Source organism: Pristiophorus japonicus, chromosome 31 (assembly GCF_044704955.1).
Source record: "Pristiophorus japonicus isolate sPriJap1 chromosome 31, sPriJap1.hap1, whole genome shotgun sequence".
NCBI lineage: Eukaryota > Metazoa > Chordata > Chondrichthyes > Pristiophoridae > Pristiophorus > Pristiophorus japonicus.
In genome coordinates this window covers 1,453,930-1,464,507 of record NC_092007.1, presented here as the reverse complement: position 1 = coordinate 1,464,507, position 10,578 = coordinate 1,453,930, and the positions used below count along the sequence as shown (strand labels likewise).

At 62.3% G+C, this 10,578-nt stretch overlaps 1 protein-coding gene across 2 annotated transcripts in view; it reads right to left on the bottom strand.

The window, feature by feature from the left end:
• Positions 1 to 634: 634 nt before the first annotated feature.
• pafah1b3 (platelet-activating factor acetylhydrolase, isoform Ib, gamma subunit) overlaps positions 635 to 10,578 on the bottom strand; it is a 59,167-nt gene continuing 49,223 nt past the window's right edge. For both annotated transcript variants that reach the window (XM_070868921.1, XM_070868922.1), the window contains exons 4-6: positions 5,873 to 5,989; positions 2,136 to 2,258; positions 635 to 1,074 (exon numbers count right to left, since the gene is read on the bottom strand). In XM_070868921.1, the coding sequence (XP_070725022.1) occupies positions 796 to 1,074; positions 2,136 to 2,258; positions 5,873 to 5,989 (519 nt within the window). In that variant the 3' untranslated portion in view covers positions 635 to 795. The remainder of the gene's footprint in view (positions 1,075 to 2,135; positions 2,259 to 5,872; positions 5,990 to 10,578) is intronic.

The following is a 10,578-nucleotide window of genomic DNA, read 5'->3' as shown; positions in this document are numbered from 1 at the left end:
TTAACCTGTGGAATTCCCTGCCGCAGAGAGTTGTTGATGCCAGTTCTTTGGATATATTCAAGAGCGAGTTAGATGTGGCCCTTACGGCTAAAGGGGTCAAGGTGTATGGAGAGAAAGCAGGAAAGGGGCACTGAGGGAATGATCAGCCATGATCATATTGAATGGCGGTGCAGGCTCGGAGGGCCGAATGGCCGACTCCTGCACCTATTTTCTATGTTACTATTCCCCAATTCCCAGCCCCCTCCCACTGACACACTCAACTCTACCGCCCCCACTGTAACGTACGCACCGGAGGGCATGCTCAAAGGTTTGTCGAGCTGTTGCATTGTGAGTGGCTTAGCCCGTCACGTGATGTTCACAAGCCTCAATAAAACCCCAGCCAGTTGGGTTCGGGGGACCCACGATGAGGCAGGTGGTTGTGAGCCTGGTGGATGGACTGGTAATGTGTCGTGCGATTTATGAACAACGGTTCAACAACCAACTAACTGGCAATATGAATTCGCAAGCAAGAACCCATGAAGCAAATGTATTACCTCCACCCCAACCCCCACCTTCAATCGTGCAGTTCCCTGCCCCTTGTTTCGGGCTCTGTGCCGGCCGCAACATTGACAGCAATGATAGAATGACCAACAACTGACAGGTGGCCCGTGTGTGGGACAGGTGAAGGTTTATTATTCGGGTTTGATCATTTGAAATTGCAAGCCCCCTCCCCACATGGCCATCCCTCCACGGGGTCCGTCGCTCCCCAGCGTTCCCCACAGCCAGGCCCGACGTGACGGCAACAGCCTCCGGCCATCAGGGGGCTGGCTTGGGCGAGTCGCAGGCCGCTTCCCCCAGCAGCTGGTGGACGCGGGTGTGGATCAGTTTGCAGACGCTGGTGTACGCGTGCCGAGTCAGGTGCAGGTAGTCGTACAGGTCGTTGTGGCTCATGCTGCCCTCAGAGTTCACGAAGCCCGGGTCCACGTCAAGGTAGCAGGTCGTGCCCAGACTGGCCACGCTGCCCTTCACCAGCTCGTTCACCAGGGCGTTCTTCTCCCGCAGCGGGTTCGGGTCCTTCCCACGGGGCAACAGGCCCTGCAACAAACGGCAAGGGGAGGCATCAGAGGCAGGGCAGAGCAGGGGCAACCCCCCCCCCCCACCCCCCGAGGGAGCACCGGCAGACGTGGCTCAGAAGGTTGAGAGTTCAAGTCCCACTCCAGAGGCTTGGGCACACAATCCAGGCAGACATTCCAGTGCAGTGCTGAGGGAGCGGCGCACTGTCGGAGGGGCAGTCCTGAGGGAGCGGCGCACTGTCGGAGGGGCAGTACTGAGGGAATGCCGCACTGTCGGAGGGGCAGTACTGAGGGAGCGCCGCACTGTCGGAGGGGCAGTACTGAGGGATCGCCGCACTGTCGGAGGGGCAGTACTGAGGGAGCGCCGCACTGTCGGAGGGGCAGTACTGAGGGAGCGGCGCACTGTCGGAGGGGCAGTTCTGAGGGAGCGGCGCACTGTCGGAGGGGCAGTTCTGAGGGAGCGGCGCACTGTCGGAGGGGCAGTACTGAGGGAGCGCCGCACTGTCGGAGGGGCAGTACTGAGGGAACGCCGCACTGTCGGAGGGGCAGTGCTGAGGGAACACCGCACTGTCGGAGGGGCAGTACTGAGGGAGCGCCACACTGTCGGAGGGGCAGTGCTGAGGGAGCGCCGCACTGTCGGAGAGGCAGTGCTGAGGGAGCGCCGCACTGTCGGAGGGGCAGTACTAAGGGAGCGCCGCACTGTCGGAGGGGCCGCCTTTAGGTTGAGATGTTAAATGAGGCCTCGCCTGCCCTCTTCGACAGACGTAAAAGATCCTGTGAGACTATTTCGAAGGGGAGCAGGGGAGCTCACCCCAGAGTCTTGGGGCCAACAATTTATCCCACAATTAACATCACGAAAAACAGATTATCGAGGTCATTATCACATTGCTGTTTTGGTGAGTTTGCTGCTGAGTTCCTGACATTACAACAGTGACTACACTTCAAAAGTACTTCACTGGCTGTAAAGCGCTTTGGGATGTCCGGAGGTGGTGAAAGGCACTATATAAATCCAAGTTGTTGGTCTTCCACCCCCGGCCCTCCCCCCAGTCACTCCCATGACCTGCCCACCCCCCGGTCACTCACCAGTACGATGACTTTGGCCTGTGGCTGCCGCTGGTTGAGGAGATTGATGATGGCCTCGATTCCCCCGGCAACCTGCTCCGCCGTGTGTCCGTGGTTGTTTGTCCCCACCCACAAAACAATCACCTGCAAACAGAGGGGAGGGGTGCACAGTGAAACCTGCTTCAACTCATTCCCAGCGATCATCGTCCCACTCCTCTCCAGCCTGACGCTGCTCCCCTCCCCCCCCCCCCGCAGCCTGTCCCAACCCACTCCCCCACCCTCGTCCCAGACATAAGGACAGAAGAAAGAGGACCAGGAGTCGGCCATTTAGACCCTCGAGCCTGCTCCGCCATTCAATAAGATCACGGCTGATCTGATCATGGACTCAGCTCCACTTACCCGCCCGCTCCCCATAAACCTTCACGCCCTTATCGCTCAAGAATCTGTCTATCTCCACCTTAAATATATTCAATGACCCAGCCTCCACAGCTCTCTGGGGCAGAGAATTCCACAGATTTACAACCCTCTGTGAAAAGTGCTGTTGAAATGCAATCCAGTCTCATCTTGAATGTTGACAGAGCTTGTGTCTCAACCACTAACCCTGGGAATGAATCCCACAGCCTCACGTGTCGCCGTATGAAGAGGTTTCCCCTGCCTTTTGCTCGAAATCTCATTTAAGATTGTTCATTCGAGACCTTCAATTGCTGGAAACAAGCTCCATCTATACCATCGCTGAGATTCCTCAGCTCTCCGTCTATCTATACCATCGCTCTGAGATTCTAAAGCTCCCCGTCTATCTATACCATCGCTGAGATTCCCCACTCTCCGTCTATCTATACCATCGCTGAGATTCCCCACTCTCCGTCTATCTATACCATCGCTGAGATTCTCCACTCTCCGTCTATCTATACCATCGCTGAGATTCTCCAGCTCTCCGTCTATCTATACCATCGCTGAGATTCTCCAGCTCTCCGTCTATCTGTACCATCGCTGAGATTCCCCAGCTCTCCGTCTATCTATACCATCGCTCAGATTCCCCAGCTCTCCGTCTATCTATACCATCGCTGAGATTCTCCAGCTCTCCGTCTATCTATACCATCGCTGAGATTCTCCAGCTCTCCGTCTATCTATACCATCGCTGAGATTCTCCAGCTCTCCGTCTATCTATACCATCGCTGAGATTCTCCAGCTCTCCGTCTATCTATACCATCGCTCTGAGATTCTCCAGCTCTCCATCTATCTATACCATCGCTCTGAGATTCTCCAGCTCTCCGTCTATCTGTACCATCGCTCTTAGATTCTCCAGCTCCTCGTCTATCTATACCATCGCTCTGAGATTCTCCAGTTCCCCGTCTATCTATACCATCGATCAGATTCCCCACTCTCCGTCTATCTATACCATCGCTGAGATTCTCCAGCTCTCCGTCTATCTATACCATCGCTGAGATTCTCCAGCTCTCCGACTATCTATACCATCGCTCTGAGATTCTCCAGCTCTCCGACTATCTATACCATCGCTGAGATTCTCCAGCTCCTCGTCTATCTATACCATCGCTGAGATTCCCCAGCTCTCCATCTATCTGTACCATCGCTCTGAGATTCCCCAGCTCCTCGTCTATCTATACCATCGCTCTGAGATTCCCCAGCTCTCCGTCTATCTGTACCATCGCTCTGAGATTCCCCAGCTCTCCGTCTATCTATACCATCGCTGAGATTCTCCAGCTCTCCGTCTATCTGTACCATCGCCCTAAGATTCTCCAGCTCTCCGTTAATCTATACCATCGCTGAGATTCTCCAGCTCTCCGTCTATCTATACCATCGCTCTGAGATTCTCCAGTTCCCCGTCTATCGATACCATCGATCAGATTCCCCACTCTCCGTCTATCTATACCATCGCTCTGAGATTCTCCAGTTCCCCGTCTATCTATACCATCGATCAGATTCCCCACTCTCCGTCTATCTATACCATCGCTCAGATTCTCCAGTTCCCCGTCTATCTATACCATCGATCAGATTCCCCACTCTCCGTCTATCTATACCATCGCTCTGAGATTCTCCAGTTCCCCGTCTATCTATACCATCGCTGAGATTCCCCAGCTCTCCGTCTATCGATACCATCGTTCTGAGATTCCCCACTCTCCGTCTATCTATACCATCGCTGAGATTCTCCAGCTCTCCATCTATCTGTACCATCGCCCTGAGATTCTCCAGCTCTCCGTCTATCTATACCATCGCTGAGATTCTCCAGCTCTCCGTCTATCTATACCATTGCCCTAAGATTCTCCAGCTCTCCGTTAATCTATACCATCGCTCTGAGATTCCACAGCTCTCCGTCTATCTATACCATCGCTGAGATTCTCCAGCTCTCCGTCTATCTGTACCATCGCCCTGAGATTCCCTTCCTCTCCGTCTATCTGTACCATCGCTCTGAGATTCTCCAGCTCTCCGTCTATCTGTACCATCGCTGAGATTCCCCAGCTCTCCGTTAATCTATACCATCGCTCTGAGATTCCCCAGCTCTCCGTCGATCTATACCATCGCTGAGATTCTCCAGCTCTCCGTCTATCTGTACCATCGCTCTGAGATTCTCCAGCTCTCCGTCGATCTATACCATCGCTCTGAGATTCCACAGCTCTCCGTCTATCTGTACCATCGCTCTGAGATTCTCCAGCTCTCCGTCGATCTATACCATCGCTCTGAGATTCCCCAGCTCTCCGTCGATCTATACCATCGCTCTGAGATTCTCCAGCTCTCCGTCTATCTGTACCATCGCTCTGAGATTCTCCAGCTCTCCGTCTATCTATACCATCGCTGAGATTCCCCACTCTCCGTCTATCTATACCATCGCTCTGAGATTCTCCAGCTCTCCGTCTATCTATACCATCGCTCTGAGATTCTCCAGCTCTCCGTCTATCTATACCATCGCTGAGATTCCCCACTCTCCGTCTATCTATACCATCGCTCTGAGATTCTCCAGCTCTCCGTCTATCTATACCATCGCTGAGATTCTCCAGCTCTCCATCTATCTATACCATCGCTGAGATTCTCCAGCTCTCCATCTATCTATACCATCGCTGAGATTCTCCAGCTCTCCGTCGATCTATACCATCGCTCTGAGATTCCCCAGCTCTCCGTCTATCTATACCATCGCTCTGAGATTCTCCAGCTCTCCATCTATCTATACCATCGCTGAGATTCTCCAGCTCTCCGTCTATCTATACCATCGCTCTGAGATTCCCCAGCTCTCGGTCTATCTATATCATCGCTCTGAGATTCTCCAGCTCTCGGTCTATCTGTACCATTGCTCTGAGATTCCCCACTCTCCGTCTATCTATACCATCGCTGATATTCTCCAGCTCCCCGTCTATCTATACCAATCGCTCTGAGATTCCCCAGCTCTCCGTCTATCTATACCATCGCTCTGAGATTCTCCAGCTCTCCATCTATCTATACCATCGCTGAGATTCTCCAGCTCTCCGTCTATCTATACCATCGCTCTGAGATTCTCCAGCTCTCCGTCTATCTATACCATCACTGAGATTCTCCAGCTCCCCGTCTATCTATACCATCGCTCTGAGATTCTCCAGCTCTCCGTCTATCTATACCATCGCTGAGATTCCCCAGCTCTCGGTCTATCGATACCATCGCTCTGAGATTCCCCAGCTCTCCGTCGATCTATACCAATCGCTCTGAGATTCCCCAGCTCTCCGTCTATCTATACCATCGCTGAGATTCCCCAGCTCTCCGTCTATCTATACCTTTGGTCTGATGTTTTCCAGCTCTCCGTTTTGCAGTCTCCACAGCACGTGCTGTGTCGCATCTCCACCAATTCCAAAATTCAGCGCGTGCAGCGGTGAAAATAACTGCCGCCAGATCTGTAGAGAGACACAAATGGAGAGGAGGAGGAGGGTAGTTTGGATGGTGAAAAGTGAGAGAGAGCGAGACACAGAGAGAGCGAGACACAGAGAGAGCGAGGCACGCGGGGCGAGGGAGAGAGCGAGGCACGCGGGGCGAGGGAGAGAGCGAGGCACGCGGGGCGAGGGAGAGAGCGAGGCACGCGGGGCGAGGGAGAGAGCGAGGCACGCGGGGCGAGGGAGAGAGCGAGGCACGCGGGGCGAGGGAGAGAGCGAGGCACGCGGGGCGAGGGAGAGAGCGAGGCACGCGGGGCGAGGGAGAGAGCGAGGCACGCGGGGCGAGGGAGAGAGCGAGGCACGCGGGGCGAGGGAGAGAGCGAGGCACGCGGGGCGAGGGAGAGAGCGAGGCACGCGGGGCGAGGGAGAGAGCGAGGCACGCGGGGCGAGGGAGAGAGCGAGGCACGCGGGGCGAGGGAGAGAGCGAGGCACGCGGGGCGAGGGAGAGAGCGAGGCACGCGGGGCGAGGGAGAGAGCGAGGCACGCGGGGCGAGGGAGAGAGCGAGGCACGCGGGGCGAGGGAGAGAGCGAGGCACGCGGGGCGAGGGAGAGAGCGAGGCACGCGGGGCGAGGGAGAGAGCGAGGCACGCGGGGCGAGGGAGAGAGCGAGGCACGCGGGGCGAGGGAGAGAGCGAGGCACGCGGGGCGAGGGAGAGAGCGAGGCACGCGGGGCGAGGGAGAGAGCGAGGCACGCGGGCCGAGGGAGAGAGCGAGGCACGCGGGGCGAGGGAGAGAGCGAGGCACGCGGGGCGAGGGAGAGAGCGAGGCACGCGGGGCGAGGGAGAGAGCGAGGCACGCGGGGCGAGGGAGAGAGCGAGGCACGCGGGGCGAGGGAGAGAGCGAGGCACGCGGGCCGAGGGAGAGAGCGAGGCACGCGGGGCCGAGGGAGAGAGCGAGGCACGCGGGCGAGGGAGAGAGCGAGGCACGCGGGCCGAGGGAGAGAGCGAGGCACGCGGGGCGAGGGAGAGAGCGAGGCACGCGGGGCGAGGGAGAGAGCGAGGCACGCGGGGCGAGGGAGAGAGCGAGGCACCGGGCGAGGGAGAGAGCGAGGCACGCGGGGCGAGGGAGAGAGCGAGGCACGCGGGGCGAGGGAGAGAGCGAGGCACGCGGGGCGAGGGAGAGAGCGAGGCACGCGGGGCGAGGGAGAGAGCGAGGCACGCGGGGCGAGGGAAGAAGCGAGGCACGCGGGGCGAGGGAGAGAGCGAGGCACGCGGGGCGAGGGAGAGAGCGAGGCACGCGGGGCGAGGGAGAGAGCGAGGCACGCGGGGCGAGGGAGAGAGCGAGGCACGCGGGGCGAGGGAGAGAGCGAGGCACGCGGGGCGAGGGAGAGAGCGAGGCACGCGGGGCGAGGGAGAGAGCGAGGCACGCGGGGCGAGGAGAGAGCGAGGCACGCGGGGCGAGGGAGAGAGCGAGGCACGCGGGGCGAGAGAGAGAGCGAGGCACGCGGGGCGAGAGAGAGAGCGAGGCACGCGGGGCGAGAGAGAGAGCGAGGCACGCGGGGCGAGAGAGAGAGCGAGGCACGCGGGGCGAGAGAGAGAGCGAGGCACGCGGGGCGAGAGAGAGAGCGAGGCACGCGGGGCGAGAGAGAGAGCGAGGCACGCGGGGCGAGAGAGAGAGCGAGGCACGCGGGGCGAGAGAGAGCGAGGCACGCGGGGCGAGGAGAGAGCGAGGCACGCGGGGCGAGAGAGAGAGCGAGGCACGCGGGGCGGAGAGAGAGCGAGGCACGCGGGGCGAGAGAGAGAGCGAGGCACGCGGGGCGAGAGAGAGAGCGAGGCACGCGGGGAGAGAGAGAGAGCGAGGCACGCGGGGAGAGAGAGAGAGCGAGGCACGCGGGAGAGAGAGAGAGCGAGGCACGCGGGGAGAGAGAGAGAGCGAGGCACGCGGGGAGAGAGAGAGAGCGAGGCACGCGGGGAGAGAGAGAGAGCGAGGCACGCGGGGAGAGAGAGAGAGCGAGGCACGCGGGGCGAGAGAGAGAGCGAGGCACGCGGGGAGAGAGAGAGAGCGAGGCACGCGGGGAGAGAGAGAGAGCGAGGCACGCGGGGAGAGAGAGAGAGCGAGGCACGCGGGGAGAGAGAGAGAGCGAGGCACGCGGGGAGAGAGAGAGAGCGAGGAGGAGCGAGGCACACGGGGAGAGAGAGAGAGCGAGGCACACGGGGAGAGAGAGAGAGCGAGGCACACGGGGAGAGAGAGAGAGCGAGGCACACGGGGAGAGAGAGAGAGCGAGGCACACGGGGAGAGAGAGAGAGCGAGGCACACGGGGAGAGAGAAGAGCGAGGCACCGGGGGAGAGAGAGAGCGAGGCACACGGGGAGAGAGAGAGCGAGGCACACGGGGAGAGAGAGAGCGAGGCACACGGGGAGAGAGAAGCGAGGCACACGGGGAGAGAGAGAGAGCGAGGCACACGGGGAGAGAGAGAGCGAGGCACACGGGGAGAGAGAGAGCGAGGCACACGGGGAGAGAGAGAGAGCGAGGCACACGGGGGAGAGAGAGCGAGGCACACGGGGAGAGAAGAGCGAGGCACACGGGGAGAGAGAGAGCGAGGCACACGGGGAGAGAGAGAGCGAGGCACACGGGGAGAGAGAGAGCGAGGCACACGGGGAGAGAGAGAGCGAGGCACACGGGGAGAGAGAGAGCGAGGCACACGGGGAGAGAGAGAGCGAGGCACACGGGGAGAGAGAGAGCGAGGCACACGGGGAGAGAGAGAGCGAGGCACACGGGGAGAGAGAGAGCGAGGCACGCGGGGCAGAGAGAGAGCGAGGCACACGGGGAGAGGAGAGAGCGAGGCACGCGGGGAGAGAGAGAGCGAGGCACGCGGGGAGAGGAGAGAGCGAGGCACGCGGGGGAGGGAGAGAGCGAGGCACGCGGGGCGAGGGAGAGAGCGAGGCACGCGGGGCGAGGGAGAGAGCGAGGCACGCGGGGCGAGGGAGAGAGCGAGGCACGCGGGGCGAGGGAGAGAGCGAGGCACGCGGGGCGAGGGAGAGAGCGAGGCACGCGGGGCGAGGGAGAGAGCGAGGCACGCGGGGCGAGGGAGAGAGCGAGGCACGCGGGGCGAGGGAGAGAGCGAGGCACGCGGGGCGAGGGAGAGAGCGAGGCACGCGGGGCGAGGGAGAGAGCGAGGCACGCGGGGCGAGGGAGAGAGCGAGGCACGCGGGGCGAGGGAGAGAGCGAGGCACGCGGGGCGAGGGAGAGAGCGAGGCACGCGGGGCGAGGGAGAGAGCGAGGCACGCGGGGCGAGGGAGAGAGCGAGGCACGCGGGGCGAGGGAGAGAGCGAGGCACGCGGGGCGAGGGAGAGAGCGAGGCACGCGGGGCGAGGGAGAGAGCGAGGCACGCGGGGCGAGGGAGAGAGCGAGGCACGCGGGGCGAGGGAGAGAGCGAGGCACGCGGGGCGAGGGAGAGAGCGAGGCACGCGGGGCGAGGGAGAGAGCGAGGCACGCGGGGCGAGGGAGAGAGCGAGGCACGCGGGCCGAGGGAGAGAGCGAGGCACGCGGGCGAGGGAGAGAGCGAGGCACGCGGGGCGAGGGAGAGAGCGAGGCACGCGGGGCGAGGGAGAGAGCGAGGCACGCGGGGCGAGGGAGAGCGAGGCACGCGGGGCGAGGGAGAGAGCGAGGCACGCGGGCCGAGGGAGAGAGCGAGGCACGCGGGGCGAGGGAGAGGGCAGGAGAGCGAGGCACGCGGGGCGAGGGAGAGAGCGAGGCACGCGGGCCGAGGGAGAGAGCGAGGCACGCGGGGCGAGGGAGAGAGCGAGGCACGCGGGGCGAGGGAGAGAGCGAGGCACGCGGGGCGAGGGAGAGAGCGAGGCACGCGGGGCGAGGGAGAGAGCGAGGCACGCGGGGCGAGGGAGAGAGCGAGGCACGCGGGGCGAGGGAGAGAGCGAGGCACGCGGGGCGAGGGAGAGAGCGAGGCACGCGGGGCGAGGGAGAGAGCGAGGCACGCGGGGCGAGGGAGAGAGCGAGGCACGCGGGGCGAGGGAGAGAGCGAGGCACGCGGGGCGAGGGAGAGAGCGAGGCACGCGGGGCGAGGGAGAGAGCGAGGCACGCGGGGGCGAGGGGAGAGAGCGAGGCACGCGGGGCGAGGGAGAGAGCGAGGCACGCGGGGCGAGGGAGAGAGCGAGGCACGCGGGGCGAGGGAGAGAGCGAGGCACGCGGGGCGAGGGAGAGAGCGAGGCACGCGGGGCGAGGGAGAGAGCGAGGCACGCGGGGCGAGGGAGAGAGCGAGGCACGGGGCGGGGGAGAGAGCGAGGCACGCGGGGCGAGGGAGAGAGCGAGGCACGCGGGGGCAAGGGAGAGAGCGAGGCACGCGGGGCGAGGGAGAGAGCGAGGCACGCGGGGCGAGGGAGAGAGCGAGGCACGCGGGGCGAGGGAGAGAGCGAGGCACGCGGGGCGAGGGAGAGAGCGAGGCACGCGGGGCGAGGGAGAGAGCGAGGCACGCGGGCGTGGAGGAAGCGAGGCACGCGGGGCGAGGGAGAGAGCGAGGCACGCGGGGCGAGGGAGAGAGCGAGGCACGCGGAGCAGAGGGATTCTGAGAGCGAGGCAAACGCGGCTTGAAATGGGCGT